The sequence below is a fragment of the Bufo gargarizans genome, chromosome 2, assembly GCF_014858855.1.
Source record: "Bufo gargarizans isolate SCDJY-AF-19 chromosome 2, ASM1485885v1, whole genome shotgun sequence".
Classification (NCBI taxonomy): domain Eukaryota; kingdom Metazoa; phylum Chordata; class Amphibia; order Anura; family Bufonidae; genus Bufo; species Bufo gargarizans.
This window is the reverse complement of record NC_058081.1, coordinates 581110934-581134346: the sequence shown is the minus strand read 5'-3', so window position 1 is coordinate 581134346 and position 23413 is coordinate 581110934. Positions and strand designations below refer to the sequence as shown.

General features: G+C 46.6%; 1 protein-coding gene across 1 annotated transcript in view; it reads left to right on the top strand.

The window, feature by feature from the left end:
* Window positions 1-23413, top strand: part of TTLL10 (tubulin tyrosine ligase like 10) — a 114192-nt gene that overhangs the window by 80043 nt on the left and 10736 nt on the right. Inside the window, exons 7-9 of the mRNA XM_044277540.1 lie at window positions 12990-13161; window positions 18587-18727; window positions 19084-19200. Of these exons, the coding sequence (XP_044133475.1) occupies window positions 12990-13161; window positions 18587-18727; window positions 19084-19200 (430 nt within the window). The remainder of the gene's footprint in view (window positions 1-12989; window positions 13162-18586; window positions 18728-19083; window positions 19201-23413) is intronic.

Sequence of the window (23413 nt, the reverse complement as noted above, 5' to 3'; positions counted from 1 at the left end):
TAATGAGATGTTTGTGAACAGTCAGCTTTGGGCTGCCATGGTGGATGTAGTAGTAGTAGTAGTAGTAGTAGTAGTAGAGGCACTTGTAGCCATGGTGACGGTGGTGGTAGGGGTAGTGGTACCACTGGTGACAGTGGCACTTGGGGAAAAGACAGATACTACTATGCCTTTTCCCGCCAGAGCCCTAATGGGGCATTAGTGCCGGATTCGACTGGCCAAAAACCAGTGCTAGTGTTAAGCTTGCTTAAAAGTGGTAGGGAGGGTTAAGACTATGACGATGATTGTGAGTTGGACAGGACCTGGGAACTAGATCTATGTGCTGAGGAGGAGGTTGGTGGCCATAGTGGCGGCAATAAAGAGAAGAGCCAATGTATGTCAAAGACCTTAAAAAAAACTGTCTAAACTTTTATTATGGTCAGCTCGGGAACTGGAGATGCTGCTGATACTGTGGGCACAGGCTAAAAACATCCAAGACCTAAGCTAAGTTCGGCTGCCACTAGCTCTGTTCGAGTATCTCCTGTCTGGCAGTTTTGCTGTACAGTGACGACAGACAAAAGCATTGCAGTGTGCAAGATCTTAAGGATGAAAATAAACTGTGGGGGGTTCTAACACAAATGTAGGCACCATGGTTCTAATTGCAGCACTTGATGTGGCATCACTAGTTACTGTGGGAAAACAGGTGTCCACCAGCTAGTACAACAAGAATGTTCTCATTATCCCAGTCTCCTTTGTGGCAGTCAGGTTGCATCTATGATCCATGTGCAGTGTCCTTGCTGCTTCTCCCGCTCAGACTACTACTCATCTTCTTCCTACTCCACTCCATTTACAATAAAAAAGTCACCAGTCCGCAGTAATGATATGCAGCAGGTCCGCAAAGTGATGTGGGATCAATCACACTTCAAATGGATAAAATATATGGGTTTCGGACCGCGCTTTTTATTCAGGCCAGTACGCAAACTTAGATCTTTCTTCCTTCTTCCTTTACAGGAGAACCGAGGGCTACAAATATCCTTTAACTGGATATCCTGTAACTATAAAGGTAATAATAGTGTGAGACCGTATGATAAGGTAACCTGCACTGCACAGATTGTACTCACTCGGCGTTTTCAAGAAATAGGCGTAGATATAATCCCTCCGTAATGGATTGTTGAGATTCTCTCATATACCGCTTTCTCGTGCACTACTGCAGGGTCTCCACCCGGTCTTTAATCAGGTATAATCCAGATAATTTCTCCAGATTCTGATAGGTTTCTGTAGGTACAAGTGCTTCTACAATAGTGAAGCTCAGTTGATATGTATTTAAAAGTTTTTATTTGTCCATACTTACAAGACAATTGTTAAAAAAGTCATATAAAATTCCCAGCGTCGATAATACTGCTACTGCCCACTCCACTCCATTGTCAGCCATCGATAATGAATTGTGTGGCCAGGAAATAACTATACGCACCCAGCAATCTGCTGGTGTACAAGCTTAACTCCTACCTGGCCAAGTTGCTGGTGATGCAGTCGCTGCTGTACCACTTAGTGGATTCTGCTGCCTTTATTGAGCTGATGGCATGCGCTCAGCCTCGCTGGAAGATACCTAGCCACCATTATTTCTCCAAAAAGCTATCCCTGCCTTGTACTGTTGCGTGATGGAGAATTTGGGACTCCTTGAAATTCTTGCTGTTTGGCAAGGTGTACCACCATGGACACCTGGAACAGCTGTTATGCGCAGGGACAGTACATGTCTTTCACAGCCCGCTGGGTCTATCTTTTTTGCAGCACCGGCGATGAAGCACCACAGCAGATCCTATTGACACCTCCATGTTTGTGTCTGTCTGGTTACCACACTAGGTGCTTATCCGGCTCCTCCACGTCCTCCTCAATGGACATCCTCCTGCCCCCAACAGAAGCAGGGCAGAGCGTTGCTTCCACTACTCTTCCCTCCCACCGTATGTGTAAAGTGAAGTGTTGCCATGCTGTGTTAGAGCTGATCAGCCTGGAAGAGAGTAGCACAAAGCCAATCAGTTGCTGAAGTACATCAAAAAGCAAAGATCCAACTGGCTGTCTCCTTGCCAACTCCAATAGGGCAAGATTATCAGCGACAGTGGCAGGAGCTTTGTGGCCATGTTGCTATGGGGGAAATAACATATGCTCCATGCATGACGCCATGATAAATTTAGCTGTGGAGCACGTTTTAAAAAAGTACTGTGGCTTGCAGAAGGTTCTGGCCATGTCCAGGAGACTGTCTTCACTTTTCAGCAATTGTTATGGCAAGGAACTCCCTCCTGGATTTGCAGCAGCAGAACAGTCTGCCATTGTACCTCTTGATCTGCTATGTTTCAATTCGCTGGAATGCCACCTTGCATATGGTAGAGCATTAATACAAGCAGCATAAAGAGGTAAATGATTTTGTCATGCACCAGACCACCTCAGCAGGGAGTATGTCTTGTTTTGAGGTCAGGCAGTCGCATGTCAATAGAGATGCATATAGCATACTCAGGCCCATTGAAGAAGCCACCAGATTTGTCACTAGTACCAACTGCAGCATCAGTGATATTTATTTTAGAACAGACGTTGACACTGATGCAACAAAGGATGGCAAAATAACTACTTATGCTTCTTGCTGGCCAAACTTTAGTTGTTGAGGACCCACCTGGACAAATTCCCATGGAGGGGGAAGTGAAGGAGGAAGATGAGGAGCTACCACTGGAGGAGTCAGTCGGTGGGGGAGGAGCAGAAGCCTGATGATAGTGATGACGATGCTGGCCATGTGGAGGAAAGAACTAGGTCCTCGGAGATGCTGGCGATTATGCTAAGCTGTTTGCTTGCTTGCTTATGTACAGACAGGCGTATTGTTAGTATGGAGTGATCTGATGGTTACTGGACAGCCATGTTTTTAGATGCTCATTAAAAAGGCAGAATGGGGATTATTCTCTTGTTATCGAAAGGGAGGACAAATTGCTGTACTACCAGGATGCACTGTGAATGCAGCCTGCTGCAGCTTTCGGCGAGCAGACAGATCAGACCAGAAGACCCCTCTCTGCCACCAAATGAGTCACCCACCTCCTGCCTTCTTTGCTACAACAAGTATCAGAAGCTGCAGCAGCAGCAGCCAGTTCAGTCTCATGAACATGACAGAGCAGTTTATTCATGTGCTGCGCCAGGGTGATGCAAATGAGCAAACAGAGACATACCCGGGCTCGGGCCTTTCTCCAGCACAATTGAAGGTGTTGTTCGGGCTTGAAGATGTTGTCTGGTATTTTAACATTGAGGACCTACCCTTCAGGGCACACTCTGCTTCTGGGATTTTTTCCTGATTGCGGTTGGGGTGCCCATGATATTAAGTGTTTGTATGGGTGCAAGGCAATTCATGTAGAGTGCAATGGCCAGCTTATTGATTTAGGCAAGGAAGGGAGTTAGGGCCTTCTTCTCTTTCTCTCTTTGTACTTTTATAATGGTGGCTGTAATGTCTACTCTGGGATACAGGGCTTTAATGATACTACTGGTCAGGTCGTCTTCAGGTGTGAGAGGTGTGTTAACAGTGTCCCTCATTGTAGGAAACTCTTAGCAGCTTTAGATAGCAGGCTAACAAATTCTAGTTGTCTAATTATCTCCTTTGTCTTTTGCCTTCTCTCCTTCTGTAGATCATACAGAAATTGGTAAGTCCTTGTATCTTTTTGGGCCTAAGGAAAGGGAGCATGAGGAAACAGCTTACTCTCTCTGAACTTTCCCTAGAATAACCTCAAACTAGGGGTGGAGCAACATCAAAGACTATAAATATGAAGGATATAGAAAAGGCTTTTTGTGAAATGGGTAGTATTATGAGAGCAAACTGATCTCTTCACATTGAAAAAAATCAAAATACTAATAAAAAGGTCACTTAAAATTATAATAACTGTTCCTAACAGACTACTGCCTCTCCTGGAGGATGGTGCAGATCCTTTTGTCAGATCCTTTTGTTTGGGAGTATAGTGGCAGAAATGGCCTGACATTGAAGAACAATACACTAAGGCACATAATGGTCCCATGCAAAGAAAAGCCATAGAAATCCTTATAATAGCAGCCATAAAACATTAAAGCAGCACAATAACCAGCACTGACTGCTCCCAGGACCGAGGCTTTGTAAAAACCATGGAATACAGATGATGGCAGGACTACAATAGTGTCCAGATTCCCCATGGTTGTTTATGGTAAAAATTGTATTTTGTAAGGAGAATAGGGCAGTGAGCAGCACCATGTATAAATCAAGATCACACGACAATTTTTTTTAAAGTCTGTTTTCTAGGTGGATAGAAATTACTCACACTGCCTGATCTGATCTGAAAACTACCATTATTAGTAAGATGTATAAAATCTATTTTAAGAGGAGAACATTATTTTCTTTTAAGGCTGGATTCACATACAAGTGAAACATTTTAAGACAACCACCCAAAACTGCACTGGAATTGGAGATGGCCAGTATGCATAATACAGTATATGGTGGAACTGAAAATCTGGTCTGAATAAATGGCTAGTGTTCTGAAAGAGGTGGTCGTCCAAAGAGGTTTCACTATATATCAGTTGTGTCCAGCCACTTGTTTTATGCCTGAGCCTGACATAACAAATAGCAGAGTTTTGCACTTTGTGCAGTGTTCCAGTGTCCATATCTGGACATCTTATCTAATGTGACTAGGCACAAAACTGTCCCTATAGGAAACTATGGGATCAGTTCTACCATCAGTTTCCCTTTAGTGTACTATAGAACCTACATCTTGACAGATGGACAAGTTAAAGGTATGTAAATTGTGTAACATGGAGTGCCTATGGTTCCACATTGTAGGCATTTCACAGTGCTGCTGTACAGGGCCTCCATGTTCCATCACATTCTACCCTCAAAGCAATGTTTCTGTGAAATAATAATACCTTCAACATGGGATGGAACGTGCATCCATTTTATTTTCTCATGGACTCTTTATAAAATGGCACCCAAAGATACAATATACAGGCAGGTCCATAACTATTTGGACATTGATACGACTAACATTTTTGGCTCTATACACAACCACAATGGATTTAAAATGAAACAAACAATATGTGCTTTAACTGCAGACTGTCAGCTTTAATTTGAGGGTATTTACATCCAAATCAGGTGAACGGTGTAGGAATTACAACAGTTTGCATATGTGCCTCCCACTTATAAAGGGACCAAAAGTAATGGGACAATTGGCTTCTCAGCTGTTCCATGGCCAGGTGTGTGTTATTCCTTCATTATCCCAATTACAATGAGCAGATAACAGGTCCAGAGTTCATTTCAAGTGTGCTATTTGCATTTGGAATCTGTTGCTGTCAACTCTCAAGATGAGATCCAAAGAGCTGTCACTATCAGTGAAGCAAGCCATCATTAGGCTGAAAAAACAAAACAAACCCATCAGAGAGATAGCAAAAACATTAGGCGTGGCCTAAACAACTGTTTGGAACATTCTTAAAAAGAAGGAACACACCGGTGAGTTCAGCAACACCAAAAGACCTGGAAGACCACGGAAAACAACTGTGGTGTATGACCGAAGAATTCTTTCCCTGGTGAAGAAAACACTCTCCAGGAGGTAGGTGTATGTGTGTTAAAGTCAACAATCAAGAGAAGACTTCACCAGAGTGAATACAGAGGGTTCACCACAATTTGTAAACCAATGGTGAGCCTCAAAAACAGGAAGGCCAGATTACAGTTTGCCAAACTAAACAAGCCTTCACAGTTCTGGAACAACATCCTATGGACAGATGAGACCAAGATCAACTTGTACCAGAGCGATCGGAAGGGTATTGAGAAGGAAAGGAACTGCTCATGATTCTAAGCATACCACCTCATCAGTGAAGCATGGTGGTGGTAGTGTCATGGCGTGGGCATGTATGGCTGCCAATGGAACTGGTTCTATTTATTGATAATGTGACTGCTGACAAAATCAGCAGGAGGAATTCTAGAGTGTTTCGGGCAATATTATCTGCTCATATTCAGCCAAATGCTTCAGAACTCATTGGACGGCGCTTCACAGTGCAGATGGACAATGACCCAAAGCATACTGCAAAAGCAACCAAAGAGTTTTTTAAGGAAAAGAAGTGGAATGTTATGCAATGGTCAAGTCAGTCACCGGACCTGAATCCGATTGAGCATGCATTTCACTTGCTGAAGACAAAACTGAAGGGAAAATGCCCCAAGAACAAGCAGGAACTGAAGACAGTTGAAGTAGAGGCCTGGCAGAGCATCACCAGGGAAGAAACCCAGCGTCTGGTGATGTCTATGTGTTCCAGACTTCAGTCTGTAATTGACAGCAAAGGATTTGCAACCAAGTATTAAAAAGTGAAAGTTTGATTTATGATTATTATGTCCCATTACTTTTGGTCTCTTAAAGGGAGTCTGTCACCACATTTGAGCATATTAGACTGATCAAATAGCGTTATATGTGCCACCGAGAACTTAAAAACGGTACCTTTGTTGTATTTAATGGAGTTTTCTTTCAGCCAAAAATGAACTTTTAAGATTCTGTAAATGTGCCCTCTCAAGTAAGGCCGGACTATAGGTGTACCTTAAGGGTAGGCCTTCATGAGGAATTTGGTGCCAGGGGCCTGGTAGAGGTAGGGTTAATGTATGGCGGGAAGCGGAGGGGCGGGTTAGCGTAGGTGGAGTTAGGTTGTAGTTTATTTAAGGGGCGGTAGCTGGGGGCCATTTTAGAGCCAGGAGAAAAAGCGGAGGAAAGACAGCACACGTGCGACCTACCATGCAGACGGTGGAGGTATTGCTGGAGCGGTTGCGGGCGGCAGGGGAGGCCCGTGGACCGGAGTGGCTACAGGAGCTGCTGGCTGGAGTGCTGCAGGGGGAGGCGGTGGGTATAGCAGGCCCGTCACCACCGGCGCAACGGCCGCGGTGGGTCCGGCCGCCGGCGCGCCTTAGCCCTAGTGAGACCCCCCGGGCTCGGCGCAGGCGCAGGAGCCCCTCTAGGGACCCTTCACGGTCGGGGGTTGGGGGGAGCATGGTAGCCCCAGCCCCCGGGTGTGGGAGGAATCCGCGTGCGCAGCGGAGCTCTGAAGGAGGCAGGACCCCATCACCCCTGCCTTCACCTGCGGCCGGCGTGGGATCTGGAGCTGGGTCGGCGGGTTCCTTGCTCCCCCTAGTGGCAGGAACGTCCGCTCGTCGTGGGAGAGTCTGCAGCAGGAGGACGGAGCCTGTACCAGTAGTGGCCACTAGAGGGCGCAGGGCTCCCAGGGATCACGGGCAGGTGTCTCCTGGCCTGGAGCTGCAGGAAGAGTCCATGAGGGAGGAAGATGTTGAGAGCGCACCCAGCTTGGACCAGGTTGGGGTGCAGTCGTCGGGTCGATCCAGCGCAGCAGGAGCCTCCGTGGAGTCGGCGGTGAGGTCGGTTCGTCTGGAGTCCGGATCAGCGGCTGATGGGGTCACAGCGCCCAGGCAGCCAGGTGAGAACATGTGGGGCGTATTGCAGAATTTGATGGGTGGCCCAGGGGGTGTGGGGGCTGGGGGTAGTCACGGGGAAATTGTGGGGGGTTTGGGGCAGTTTTTGACGAGTTTGGCGGGTTTGGTTGCTGGTATGGGGGTGGCAGGTGCGTCTCCGTTGCCGGCATGGGGGGTCGGGGGGGGTTTAGGAGGGGCGGCGAGGGATGGGCAGTCACGGAGTGTGGGGTCGGTGTCGGTTCAGACGCAGGTGGGGGGCGAGGAGGAGAGGCCTAAGGTTAGCGACGCGGCAAAGGGGGAGGTATATGTATGTTTTGAGGGGCCGTTGGGGGCGCATTTGAAGCAGGACATGCGGGAACGGATATGGCGGGGGGAGTATGTTGAAATTTTTTCGCTTCTCCCCCTGGAGCGGTTTAATCTGGATAGGGAAAGAGTGGGCGAGGGAAAAAAGGAGGATGATGAAAAGCGTCGGCATAGACTCATACCGCGTACGTTTGCCAATTGGTTGCAGGCGTTTGCGATCTTGGCAAGTGTAATTGGGGAAAAGGCGCCGGAGTGTTGCTCGGCCTTGTTTTGCTATCTGGATGCGATTGGGGAGGCGTACCGGGTATATGGTGGGACTGGGTGGCTCCGGTATGACGAGCAATTCCGGCAGAGGAAAGCGGTGCGGCCTGATATTAGGTGGGACCATAAGGACATCAGTCTATGGTTGCGGGTGACTGCGCCGCCGCGTCAGGGGCAGTCCTTTCGGGGGGACGCGGGAGGGGCGCCAAGTCAGTCTGCGGTGTCGGCAGCGTCAGCAAGAGGTTTGTGTTTCCTCTTTAATGAGGGGAGCTGCAGGTTCGGTGCCAAATGCAAGTTCAAGCATGAGTGCACGACTTGCGGAGGTGCTCACGGGGCTAACCGGTGTTTCAGGGGCGGTAAGCACAGGGGGTCAGACTCGGCTGCGAAAGGGGCTGACTCTGGTTCGGGTGGAAAGGATGGAGGAGTACCTAAATAGGTATCCTAAGCGGGAAGCGGCGGAATTGTTAATACGGGGGTTTTCGGAGGGATTTCGGATTCCGTCGAATCCATTGCCAGTGGTCGTGCCGCAAAGAAATTTGCGGTCGGCTTTGGAGTTTCCGGAGGTGGTCTCGGAAAAGTTGGCAAAGGAGGTGGCCTTGGGCAGGATGGATGGGCCATTTGTGGAAGTGCCGTTAGCTGGTTTGAGGGTGTCTCCGCTGGGGTTGGTGCCTAAGAAGGAGCCGAACAAGTTTCGGCTTATACATCATCTGTCTTTCCCGAAGGGTGCGTCGGTCAATGATGGTATCGATCCTGACATTTGTTCGGTGGTTTATACGTCATTTGATGCGGCTGTGGCGTGGGTTAGGAAGTTGGGGCCTGGGACCTTGTTGGCTAAGGCGGATATTGAGGCGGCTTTTCGGTTGCTTCCGGTCCATCCGGACAGTTTGCATTTATTGGGGTGTTTTTGGGATGGGGGGTATTTTGTGGACAGGTGTCTGCCTATGGGTTGTTCTGTGTCATGCGCGTACTTTGAGGCGTTTAGTTCGTTCTTGGAATGGGTGGTGGTGGATGTGGCCGGGTGTTCATCCATTATCCATTACTTGGATGATTTTTTGTGTTTGGGACCGGCGGGCTCGCGGGTTTGTTCCCTTTTGTTAGCTACGTTGCAGTCGGTTTTTGCGCATTTTGGGGTGCCATTGGCGGTGGAGAAGACGGTGGGCCCGGCGACGGAATTAAGTTTTTTGGGCATTGTAATTGATACGGAGCGGATGGAGTGTCGGCTTCAGGAAGAAAAAGTGGTTGATTTGCGGGCGGTCGTTGAGCGGGTGAGGCAGTCAGCGAAGGTGAGGTTGCGGGATCTGCAGTCTCTTTTGGGAAAATTGAACTTCGCGTGTAGGATCATGCCTATGGGCCGAGAGTTTTGTCGGCGGTTGGCGGCGGCTACGGCGGGGGTGGTCGCGCCGCATCATTTTATTAGGTTGGGGCGGGAGTTGAAAAGGGATTTGGAGGTTTGGGCTGGGTTTTTGAGGGATTTTAATGGTAGGACTTTGATGATGGGCGAGGTGGTCGATAGTTTCGATTTTGAATTGTTTACGGATGCGGCTGGCGGGGTGGGGTTTGGGGCTTATTGTCATGGCCAGTGGTGTGCAGCTCGGTGGCCGCAGTCTTGGGTTGAGCGGGGGTGGGTCAGGAATTTGTGTCTTCTTGAACTTTTTCCCATTGTTCTTGCAGTAGTGTTGTGGGGGGACAGTTTCAGGGACAAGAAGGTGAGGTTTCATTGCGATAACATGGGGGTGGTGCAGGCGATCAATGGTTTGACGGCCTCGTCGCCGCCCGTGGTTCGCCTGTTGCAGCATCTTGTGTTGCTTTGTTTGTCGTTTAATGCATGGGTGGTAGCAGTCCATGTGCCCGGGGCTTCTAACAATATTGCGGATGCTCTTTCTCGTTTGCAGTGGGAGCGGTTTCGGCAGTTGGCTCCGGAGGCGGACGCGGAAGGTCTGGAGTGCCCGGGGTCGCTGTGGGGTCTGTTGGAGGTACTGTAGCGGGGTTGTTGCGGGCGTCATTGAGTGCGGGCTCGTGGGCTGCGTATGGGAAGGCTTGGAGGGACTGAGAGCAGTGGTGTTCGGGGTTAGGGATGGGGGTAGATGAGGGGGAGATACCTCTATTGTTGTTCTTGGGGCAGGGCAAGGAACAGGGTTGGTCGGTGGAGCAGCTGAACAAGTGTGTAGCTGGGCTGGCGTTTGGCTTCAAGTTGAGGGGTATGGTTGATGTTACCAAGACCTTTTTGGTGAGGCAGGTTTTGAAGGGTTGGAGGAGGGGGCAGCGGACTGAGGATCATAGGAGGCCAGTGTCGTTCTCGTTGCTGTTGAGGTTGGGGGGACAGGTTGGGTTGGTTTGTACTTCTGTAGGGGAGGTTAGCCTGTTTCGGTTGGCATTTTCGTTGGCCTTTTTTGGGGCTTTCCGGTTGGGGGAATTGGTGGCTAGGAACGTCAGGGTCGCGGGGGGTTTACGCGGGGAGGAAGTGCAGTTGTTTCTGGACAGGGTGGTGGTCAGGTTGCGGTCGTCTAAAACGGATGTGGAAGGAAAAGGGCGGTATGTTACTCTTTTTTCAGTCCCGGAGTGTTTTTTGTGTCCGGTTAGATGTTTGCGGGTGTATAGGGAGGGGGTGTGCTTTGAGGGTGGCCCGCTGTTGAGGCATGGTGATGGTTCTTTTCTGTCCAGATTTCAGTTTGTGGCAGTGTTTAAAAAATGTTTGGTAGGGGTGGGGGGGGACCCAGCAGACTTCACGGGTCACTCCTTCAGAATTGGGGCGGCAACTGAGGCGGCTAGGTTAGGGTTGAGTGACGAGGTTATTAAACGGATAGGGCGTTGGGAATCTGTTAGGTTCCGGTCATATGTGCGTTTGGGTGGGTTGTAAGTGGTGTTGGCGTCTAGGTAGTGACGTGTTTTCTTTTGTTTGCGTTTTATTGCAGGCTCCGGTCCGGCGCTAGTGTGGATCCTTGGACATTCGTTCGTTTTTTGGGGGGCGTTGCGGGCCGATGTTCGGGAGAACGGTCGTCAGTTGGGGTTTGGCAGGGATGTCGCGGTGGTGAAGTGGCTGGGTTCTAGAGGTATGTTGTGGGGCGGTGTGTTGAGGGAGGTTCATCGCTTTGTGCGGTTAGACAGGGCCCCGGAGATTTTAGTGCTTCATGTCGGGGGCAATGATTTGGGGGTTAGGCCGGCTAGGGAATTGATCAGGGATATCAAATTTGATCTATTACGGCTGTGGTCATTGTTCCCACACATGATAACGGTGTGGTCGGATATTGTGCCTAGGAAGACGTGGAGGGAGGCGAGGTCTGTGGAAGCGGTGAACAGGGCTCGCATTAAGGTGAACAGGGCGGTTGGACGGTTTGTGGGTCTTGGGGGGTTTTGGAGAGCAGATGGGGTTCACCTTAACGCGGTCGGGATTGATCTGTGGTCCTTGGGATTACAGGGCGGAATTGAGAGGGCATTGGAGATGTGGAGGAACGCGCAGTCTTGAGGTTGGAGTGGTCAAGTTGCGCGTTGTTGGCGGGGGGAGGTCCTCGGAGCTGGTGGAATGGGTTGCTGCTTGAGAATGAGAGGGCCTCAATGGTGGGGCTGGACTCTCAGGATTGGGCACTCGGTTAATCAGTGAGGGCATCCATCAGTTTGGTGGCTCCGAGCTGGGTGTTTACGGCTGGAGGCAAGGTGGATGGTCCACTGAGTGGTTGTGCTGGATGTATACATGTTGGGGCTTCTAGGACCTCCCTCGGCTGGGGGAATTCATTGTTAAATTATTTGTATTTTTGTTTAATAAATAACGGCTGCTGTGGCCGATTTAAATCCGACTCAAGTCTCTGTGTCTTATTGGTAAGGGGGAAGTGAAAGGGTTAATGAGGGAAGTGTTATGGGGAGGAATGGTTGGTAGGCCCCGGTGGGGTCACCAATAATTCGCTCAAGTGCCCAGGGCGGTGTCTCAATCGTCCGAGCCCCAGGCAGCACCTCCTCAATGGCTCATAATCCTGCTCTCCGTGTGTCTCTGTCTGCCCGTTTACTCTCCTCCTCTCTCCTTTTTCACTGCGCCCGCTACGAATTTGACCGCGCAGCCGCAGTGGAAAAGGAGAGAGGAGGAGAGTAAACGGGCGGACAGAGACACACGGAGGGCGGGATTATGAGCCGTTGAGGAGGTGCCGCCTGGGGCTCGGACGATTGAGACGCCGCCCTGGGAACACGAGAGGGCGCATTTACAGAATCTTAAAAGTTCATTTTTGGCTGAAAAAAAAACTCCATTAGATACAACAAAGGTACCGTTTTTAAGTTCTCGGTGGCACATATAACGCTATTTGATCAGTCTAATATGCTCAAATGTGGTGACAGACTCCCTTTAACAATTGGGAGGCACATATGCAAACTGTTGTAATTCCTACACCGTTCACCTGATTTGGATGTAAATACTCTCAAATTAAAGCTGACAGTCTGCATTTAAAGCACATCTTGTTCACTCCATTTCAAATCCATTTTGGTGGTGTATAGAGCCTAAAATGTTAGAATTGTGTCAATGTCCCAATATTTATGGACCTGGCTGTTGACTCATATGGGGAGATTTATCAAACTGGTGTAAAGTAGAATGGCTTAGTTGCCCTTAGCAACCAATCAGATTCCACCTTTCATTTTCCAAAGCTGTTGAAAATTAAAGGTGGAATCTGGTTGCTATGGGAGACTAAGCCAGTTCTACTTTACACCAGTTTGCCAGTTTGATAAATCTCCTGTATAGTTTTCTGCAAAATGGACCCATATCACAAACATGTGCATGAGACCTTAGTGTTACGTGGTGGATAACCTTGCCATCACCATGGTATAACGTAATAAAAGTAAAAATGTAGCTGGATTTCCTGGGTAGCAAATAAAATCCACATTTGACCCATTCAACAGCTACAGGTAAATAGTTGACTAGTTGAGAACACCATTTTACATGTCTACAGTTGCTGCAAATATGTTCACATTGTCTTTAGGAACCACTACATCTCTTGGTATGTCCAAAATATTTTGTGTACTGCAGGTATATACCAAACCCTTTGCTGCTGGAAGGGAAGAAGTTTGATATTCGCTCCTATCTGCTCATAGCTTCTACTGTACCCTACTTTGTATTCTTCCGCCATGGCTATGTTCGTCTTACATGCAACCCTTATGATCCAAAGTCTGATGACCTCACAGGCCACCTAACCAACCAGGTATGTGATATTTTCTATAATCGTCTCTTGATGCCTTTCACTCTATGGGTATATTTACATCCGGCAGATTTGTCACTGAAATTTCTGCAACTGAAAATTTGTTCCATTCATCCGCATGGGGTTGTTTTGGTGGATATGACATGGCTTTCTCAAGTCCCACTCAGATGAATAGGGCAGTGACAGAGATTTCTACAGCAAAATCTGCCAAATGTGAATTTACTCTAAGACATCTTTGGTCACTATAAGCCAAACCAGAGGTGGGTTTTTCATATCAGCCCCCCAGCCAGTGGGACCTTTCAAGAAATCCATACTCACCGTGTCCCTGCCACTTGGTTCTGCCTCTCTGGCTTCTGGGCTGTTTTCCCTGGACTTCTGATCCCTGTCTGTCAACTTCCTGCACAGACATGTGCCGCTGAAGCCAATAACTGGACACAGCTACTGGACACAGTAGCACGTCATTGGTGGATCACATAGCATTGGCTGCAGTGGCGCATGTAACCCCATCCATGCAGGAAGTTGACTGATGAGCATTGGAATTCCAGTGCAGATAGCTACAAAGCCAGGGAGGGGTGAGAAGCAGGTTAGTATGTTTTTTTCCCCACAGGTCCTGGTGGCTGGGGGCAGAATAAAAAAACAATTTTAGAAAAGTAATGTTTCTGTTGAAAACCCCATAAAATATTAAGCTCCTTTGTGTGACGGACTGAACTGTCACTGGGGCTGCTGGTGGTCTAGCCTTCTTCCTATGGACCCAGAATTATGGAGACCCCCACCCCCCGGCTCATTATTCTACAAAGGGAAAAATGGGTAATTTCTGCCTGAGTGATTACGTTATCCCATTGTGTTGATTAATTGCATCACATGTGTGTGTTTTCTGCCTGTAACTTCATGTGATTGGTTTATGAAAGAAACTATCTCAATCTTCCACAAGGTCCCCCATGGGAGTGTCCCTTGCTGGAAGACCTGCATAAAAGGCTAACATGTTGCCCCATTAAAGGGTCCTGTTCTATCCTTCATGAAGTCTGGGCTCATGTTTGGGGGATTGGAGAACTACACTCTGGGGATTGCTATAATCATTATACTCTCCAGAGTATAATCCCTATGGCTTGTAAGAGCTTGTTCCTGCATCGCTCTCTGAAGGAAGAGAGGGTCACCCACTGGAACCTGGTAACCTTGTCGTAGGTCCAGGGTGGGTAGAAGACGACGAGATCCCAACCAAGCTACAGCGGCTCGTGGGGTCGGCAGTGCTTGGAGCCCTCGGGAAGCACTAGGAGCATCCATCAACGGAGGTACCCAGTCGGGGTGCTAGGAGATCCGTTACACTTTGCTTTACTTGTCTTGAGTGATAAGACGGCGTAAAAAAGTCACAAATCTTGTGCTTGCAACTTTGCGCCTAAGTGTGCCTAAACGCCATTGCGCTTAAGTGCAAGTGGCATTTTTATTGTGTTCTCGACACTTTCCTGAAAAGGGAGCATGGTGAGGGAGGGGGCAATGCCAAATTTATCCTAAAAGAAGACTGAGCTTAGAGCTGCTGTAGATTTTATCATCGGCGCACAAACTGCCAGAGGATGCACCTAATGTATGAAGAGGAGTGCTTCTTGTGATAAATTTAAAACTATGTCCTCTTGTAGCCGTTTTTCTTCTTTTAAATATTCTCTCCTCTTTTACCTTGTTGATTCCCTTTATGTATTTAAAAGTTTCTATCATATCCCCTCTGTCTCATCTTTCTTCCAAGCTATACATGTTAAGGTCCTTTAATCTTTCCTGGTAAGTTTTATCCTGCAATCCATGTACCAGTTTAGTAGCTCTTCTCTGAACTCTCTCCAAAGTATCAATATCCTTCTGGAGATATGGTCTCCAGTACTGAGCACAATACTCCAAATGAGGTCTCACTAGTGCTCTGTAGAGCGGCATGAGCACTTCACTCTTTCTACTATCCTATGGACATCCTATGGACAGATGAGACCAAGATCAACTTGTACCAGAGCAATCGGAAGAGTATTGAGAAGGAAAGGAACTGCTCATGATCCTAAGCATATCACCTCATCAGTGAAGCATGGTGGTGGTAGTGTCATGGCGTGGGCATGTATGGCTGCCAATGGAACTGGTTCTCTTGTATTTATTGATGATGTGACTGCTGACCGTTACACTTTGCTTTACTTGTCTTGAGTGATAAGACGGCGTAAAAAAGTCACAAATCTTGTGCTCGCAACTTTGCGCCAAAGTGTGCCTAAACGCCATTGCGCTTAAGTGCAAGTGGCATTTTTACTGTGTTCTCGACACTTTCCTGAAAAGGGAGCATGGTGAAGGAGGGGGCAATGCCAAATTTATCCGAAAAGAAGACTGAGCTTAGAGCTGCTGTAGATTTTATCATCGGCGCACAAACTGCCAGAGGATGCACCTAATGTATGAAGAGGAGTGCTTCTTGTGATAAATTGGGCACAACCTTCTGCAATGCAGGGCATGTCATAGGTCAGCGGAAAAAAAAAAATCTGTATTGATCTCAAAAGGTTAAGATCATAATTCTGCTGATCTCCTGTAACCAGAAAGACCAGCATTGTGGTGGTTCTGCTGACAGTTACATACAGGGGTGCACCACCAATGCGGCGAGGTGAGGCAATTGCCTCAGGCTGCATAAGGTAGGGGCAAGAGGTGGGCAACAGAAAGGGGATTATCTTTTTCTGCAGTATAGTATTGGGAAGCATAGTGGGCATAGTATGTGGCGCGGTATTACCCTGTATGTAATGTTTTCCAAGTATGTCTTTAACAGTAGGGTTGGAGGGAAGGGGTTAGGTTAAGAAATTGGCATGGGGGGTGGGCTCTGTTTAAATTATTTTTCGCCTCAGGCAGTAGAAAGACTAGATGCACCCCTGGTTACATAGTAAGATAGCCTATAGGTCACATGTCTAGAGGCGTAACTTGAAGCTCATAAGTCCCAGTGCTACCTTTGTAACTATGCCACCAAATTCTACATTCCGTGCCATTTAAATATACTGGTGTCTTTCTGAGCCATTTACCTGCAGCTCTATCATTAGCATGAAGACAAACATTTAATATAGTTTGCATTTGTTGGCTGCAGGGAGATGTGCTGCTGACAAACGATAATTTCAGTGGTGCATAAAAGATGCACCATCAATGAGAAACAAGCGTGGTAGAAGCAGTAGAAGCAGTGACAGCAGCTGTGTCCTGTTTAGGTTCCCGCTATATCTTGCACTGCAGCATGTGATATGGCCTTTCGAAGTTCAAGGGAATGTTATCTGTAGCCTTTAGCCATGCAGGTGTTACTAACAACATATTAATAAATTAAGGACTGCCAGTTCAACTGAGGAACGAGGCAACTTAGAAGGAAGTTATGGAAAATAAATCTGTACAGTTGGAGCATATGTTCCCATATGAGCAGGAGTTGGCAGACTGACCATGTTTACAAAGCAGAGCTTTCATTGTTACACTCATATAATGCATATATAAATGGGTTGTCTCAAGTTCAGGTCTAGCGCAGATCCCTAGCCCTGAATTTTTGGCTCAGTCAGAGGACGGTGACTTTTTACTTAATTGATGGCACAGGCAGTGCTAGAATGATCTAATCATGCCACCGCTTGCCTGTGAGTGTGTGCTCCTGAGGCTGCTAGTAAATGATTTTCATTAGCAGCTTCTGGACCTTTTCCCGATCATGAAAATTAGCTAGTTATGGTAAGTGTGGTGGCTAGGATCTGCCCCATGTTTTACCAACCTCTCCTCCCTTACTTCTGTTCCTGCCATGATGCCCTACTTGTGTCTAACAGCTCCAAGGCTACTGCCATGGGCCTGCAGCTGTTCATCTCTAACACTGCAGATACAAGGTGGCCTGGGGACAGGAGCTACTACACATGCGTAACTATGTGCACTGCCACAATTCCAAACACCAAAGAGATCCGTGTTTTTTTTTATACAGTGTGCAAGAGCGGCTAATGCTGCTGGATTGGAGCAGTGGCTATAACCCCTGACAGAGCATTTTATAAGTGATATAAACAGAAATATATCTCAGAGAGGAAGAAATATAGACTATATTAGTTAGTTAATTATCATAATTTTACATGCAAGATAGATTCCAGAATGGAGGTTGTTTTCTTTTTCCCATTTCTTTCCTTTTTACTCCAGTATGGAGATATAATTAATTCAATTTGGGGGGTCGCTTGTGCAGCAAGCCTGCAGGGGTAGAGCCGGGAGGAGGGGAACGGTCGTTGTGGCCCTTATAGGAGTGGTAGTGGTTCACAGTGGCTGTCCTCACTTCAGTGATCCCTAAGGCCATGCAGTGAGTGGAGGTTGCACTTTTTCTTCCCTCGGGGCACAACCTGGGCTTTCTGGGGCTCCTGGTGTTGGGTGGAGTTCCCTTGATGGTAGGTAGATGGGTGCAAGACAGGAGAGCAGATGTAGGGGCCAGTGGATAGTTGGTGGAGTCAATGACCAGGCCTGTTGGTTACATTTAATAAAGTCTCTCTTTTATGGAATTGATGATGGGAGTAGTTGTAGTAGTACAAATAGCAGCAATAGTAGCAGTATAGCTGTGTATAAGCAGCAACAAGTCGTATTGCCATAAACGTGCAGTACCTTACTGATTTTCCATGCACAGCCTTGGTTCTCTACAATCTGTATGGATTTCAGGATTTCTTTCCCTCAGGGATATTCTCTCAGTTCAGTTACTTTTCCTGGCAGCTTTTAGTCTCCGAGATGAAGCTGTTTGAGATGCTGCTGTGCTCAGGCAAGTGCTGCAGCCTCTTCATTACATCGGTCCTGTCACTCTTTGTATTGTGTCATGCTGTGTATTGCTGCCTTGCTCATTCACTAGAATGGGCAAAGCTGCATTACCCTGCACTGTCACTATTAATGTATGGGCAAACCCTATACCGCCATTACTAAAATATGCCAATTGAATAGAATTGAGTAGAATTCATGCAGACATTACATATGGGATTTCAGCCGAGTATGTTTCAAACAATAAATTAAGTTACTGACATTTTCTTCACTTTGTTGATGTTCGGTAAAAAGAGGTTTCACCTTTAAATGTTGCAGTAGCCATCTTGCAGCTCCATACAATAAAGTCAACTTGTTGATCATATTGGGTGATTTTTTTTTCTAGTTTATTCATCATGAAAGCAATTACAGTAATATGTTACATGGAGCTATTGACGAGTTGTATATTTCACCTGTAATACCATGACTAACCGCATGGATTGTTGTTGGGTACAGATCACTTTCTTTCCGCTATGTGTAGTACTCAACTGTATAATGTCACCTACTGGTAAAAATACTATATTTTTGTACAGGCATTGCTACCTCATTTTCACGTAAAAATCAGGTTTGGTTGAAAGCTTCTAAAAAGAAACATGGATAACCCCTTTAGAAGGCTTGAGCAATGTGTAATACTATATCATTTTTCTTTGGCTTCTAGTACATGCAGAAGAAGAACCCTCTTTACAATGAACTAAAAGAAGAAACTGTATGGACAATGGAAAGATTCAACACTTATGTCAATGAGAAGTTTGCAGAAAGCAAAGGTCTACCTCAAAACTGGGTGCTGAATACCTTTACGGTGAGACAACAGAGAGTACTGACCATAGATCTTATTTTTAATGATAAACCTAACCTATAGATTACTGCATTTTTTCAATATCTCAAATCCTTCCCAGGACCCCTCATCATTGCATATCATTGAACAATGCAACCTCAGATATCAGGGAATATTTTATTCAGAAATGTTTTTCTAGAGCATGACGTGCTGCATTTATTAGACATAATTCACTCATGATGGCTTGTGGACCCTGCTAGATGGCTTCCTGAAGAAGAGCCTGCCACCTTCATGGCTAACAGTAGATATAGGAAACACTATTCTGCAGGGAAGTCTGCGATTGTTTTTGTCTTACGTAATTTTCTTCCTGTCTCTGACAGAAAAGGATGCAGCAGATAATGATCCACTGCTTCCTGAGTGTGAAATCAAAGCTGGAGTGTCGCCGGGGATTCTTTGACCTTATTGGCTGTGACTTCCTGATCGATGATGACTTTAAGGTATTAAATGCATGCTTATGATTAGGGATGAGCGAACTCGAACTGTATAGTTCGGGTTCGTACCGAATTTTGGGGTGTCCGTGACACGGACCCGAACCCGGACATTTTCGTAAAAGTCCGGGTTCGGGTTCGGTGTTCGTCGCTTTCTTCGCGCTTTTGTGACGCTTTCTTGGCGCTTTTTGAAAGGCTGCAAAGCAGCCAATCAACAAGCGTCATACTACTTGCCCCAAGAGGCCATCACAGCCATGCCTACTATTGGCATGGCTGTGATTGGCCAGAGCACCATGTGACCCAGCCTCTATTTAAGCTGGAGTCACATAGCGCCGCCCGTCACTCTGCTCTGATTAGCGTAGGGAGAGGTTGCGGCTGCGACAGTAGGGCGAGATTAGGCAGATTAACTCCTCCAAAGGACTTGATTAACTGATCGATCTGCAGCTGTGGATCATTGAGCTGCTGATCCTCAATTGCTCACTGTTTTTAGGCTGCACAGACCGTTTGTCAGTCTCATTTTTCTGGGGTGATCGGCGGCCATTTTGTGTCTTGTGGTGCGCCAGCACAAGCTGCGACCAAGTGCATTTAACCCTCAATGGTGTGGTTGTTTTTTGGCTAAAGCCTACATCAGGGTGAAGCTGTCACACCAAGTGCATTTAACCAGCAATAGTCTGTTCATTTTTTGGCCATATACAAAATCAGGGGCAAGCTGCGCCTGTCACCAAGTGCATTTAACCCTCAATGGTGTGGTTGTTTTTTGGCTAAAGCCTACATCAGGGTGAAGCTGTCACACCAAGTGCATTTAACCAGCAATAGTCTGTTCATTTTTTGGCCATATACAAAATCAGGGGCAAGCTGCGCCTGTCACCAAGTGCATTTAACCCTCAATGGTGTGGTTGTTTTTTGGCTAAAGCCTACATCAGGGTGAAGCTGTCACACCAAGTGCATTTAACCAGCAATAGTCTGTTCATTTTTTGGCCATATACAAAATCAGGGGCAAGCTGCGCCTGTCACCAAGTGCATTTAACCCTCAATGGTGTGGTTGTTTTTTGGCTAAAGCCTACATCAGGGTGAAGCTGTCACACCAAGTGCATTTAACCAGCAATAGTCTGTTCATTTTTTGGCCATATCCCAGTCTAATTCTGTCACTAAATCCATACCGGTCACCCAGCGCCTAAATACTAGGCCTCAAATTTATATCCAGCTAAATCTGTCCCTAGTGCTGTAGCTGGGCGAGTTATTTAGTGTCCGTTCAAGCACATTTCTTGTTCTGGGTTGAAATACAATTCCCAATTTAGCAATTTCATAATTTAGTGGTTCCTGCTATATCAGAGCTATTTGAAATCTATCCCAAAAAGGGTATATAATATTGAAGGTGCACATTGGGTCATTCAGAATAACTTCACACACACCCGCTACTGTGTATTTCCAAGTCTAATTCTGTCACTAAACCCATACCTGTCACCCAGCGCCTAAATACTAGGCCTCAAATTTAAATCCCTCTAAATCTCTCGTTACCCACCGCTGTACTGTTGTTGCTGGGCAAGATATTTAGTGTCCGTCAAAGCACATTTTTTGTTCTGGGTTGAAGTACAATTCCCAATTTAGCAATTTCATAATTTAGTGGTTTCTGCTATATCAGAGCTATTTGAAATCTATCCCTAAAAGGGTATATAATATTGAAGGTGCACATAGGGTCATTCAGAATAACTTCACACACACGCTTCTGTGCATTTCCAAGTCTAATTCTGTCACTAAATCCATACCGGTGACCCAGCGCCTAAATACTAGGCCTCAAATTTAAATCCCTCTAAATCTCTCGTTACCCACCGCTGTACTGTTGTTGCTGGGCAAGATATTTAGTGTCCGTCAAAGCACATTTTTTGTTCTGGGTTGAAGTACAATTCCCAATTTAGCAATTTCATAATTTAGTGGTTTCTGCTATATCAGAGCTATTTGAAATCTATCCCTAAAAGGGTATATAATATTGAAGGTGCACATAGGGTCATTCAGAATAACTTCACACACACGCTTCTGTGCATTTCCAAGTCTAATTCTGTCACTAAATCCATACCGGTGACCCAGCGCCTAAATACTAGGCCTCAAATTTAAATCCCTCTAAATCTCTCGTTACCCACCGCTGTACTGTTGTTGCTGGGCAAGATATTTAGTGTCCGTCAAAGCACATTTTTTGTTCTGGGTTGAAGTACAATTCCCAATTTAGCAATTTCATAATTTAGTGGTTCCTGCTATATCAGAGCTATTTGAAATCTATCCCAAAAAGGGTATATAATATTGAAGGTGCACATTGGGTCATTCAGAATAACTTCACACACACCCGCTACTGTGTATTTCCAAGTCTAATTCTGTCACTAAACCCATACCTGTCACCCAGCGCCTAAATACTAGGCCTCAAATTTAAATCCCTCTAAATCTCTCGTTACCCACCGCTGTACTGTTGTTGCTGGGCAAGATATTTAGTGTCCGTCAAAGCACATTTTTTGTTCTGGGTTGAAGTACAATTCCCAATTTAGCAATTTCATAATTTAGTGGTTTCTGCTATATCAGAGCTATTTGAAATCTATCCCTAAAAGGGTATATAATATTGAAGGTGCACATAGGGTCATTCAGAATAACTTCACACACACGCTTCTGTGCATTTCCAAGTCTAATTCTGTCACTAAATCCATACCGGTGACCCAGCGCCTAAATACTAGGCCTCAAATTTAAATCCCTCTAAATCTCTCGTTACCCACCGCTGTACTGTTGTTGCTGGGCAAGATATTTAGTGTCCGTCAAAGCACATTTTTTGTTCTGGGTTGAAGTACAATTCCCAATTTAGCAATTTCATAATTTAGTGGTTCCTGCTATATCAGAGCTATTTGAAATCTATCCCAAAAAGGGTATATAATATTGAAGGTGCACATTGGGTCATTCAGAATAACTTCACACACACCCGCTACTGTGTATTTCCAAGTCTAATTCTGTCACTAAACCCATACCTGTCACCCAGCGCCTAAATACTAGGCCTCAAATTTAAATCCCTCTAAATCTCTCGTTACCCACCGCTGTACTGTTGTTGCTGGGCAAGATATTTAGTGTCCGTCAAAGCACATTTTTTGTTCTGGGTTGAAGTACAATTCCCAATTTAGCAATTTCATAATTTAGTGGTTTCTGCTATATCAGAGCTATTTGAAATCTATCCCTAAAAGGGTATATAATATTGAAGGTGCACATAGGGTCATTCAGAATAACTTCACACACACGCTTCTGTGCATTTCCAAGTCTAATTCTGTCACTAAATCCATACCGGTCACCCAGCGCCTAAATACTAGGCCTCAAATTTATATCCCGCTGAATTTGAATACAATACATTGGGCCAAATAATATATTTGTTGTTGTGGTGAACCATAACAATGAGAAAAACATCTAGTAAGGGACGCGGACGTGGACATGGTCGTGGTGGTGTTAGTGGACCCTCTGGTGCTGGGAGAGGACGTGGCCGTTCTGCCACATCCACACGTCCTAGTGTACCAACTACCTCAGGTCCCAGTAGCCGCCAGAATTTACAGCGATATATGGTGGGGCCCAATGCCGTTCTAAGGATGGTAAGGCCTGAGCAGGTACAGGCATTAGTCAATTGGGTGGCCGACAGTGGATCCAGCACGTTCACATTATCTCCCACCCAGTCTTCTGCAGAAAGCGCACAGATGGCGCCTGAAAACCAACCCCATCAGTCTGTCACATCACCCCCATGCATACCAGGGAAACTGTCTCAGCCTCAAGTTATGCAGCAGTCTCTTATGCTGTTTGAAGACTCCGCTGGCAGGGTTTCCCAAGGGCATCCACCTAGCCCTTCCCCAGCGGTGAAAGACATAGAATGCACTGACGCACAACCACTTATGTTTCCTGATGATGAGGACATGGGAATACCACCTCAGCATGTCTCTGATGATGACGAAACACAGGTGCCAACTGCTGCGTCTTTCTGCAGTGTGCAGACTGAACAGGAGGTCAGGGATCAAGACTGGGTGGAAGACGATGCAGGGGACGATGAGGTCCTAGAGCCCACATGGAATGAAGGTCGTGCCACTGACTTTCACAGTTCGGAGGAAGAGGCAGTGGTGAGACCGAGCCAACAGCGTAGCAAAAGAGGGAGCAGTGGGCAAAAGCAGAACACCCGCCGCCAAGAGACTCCGCCTGCTACTGACCGCCGCCATCT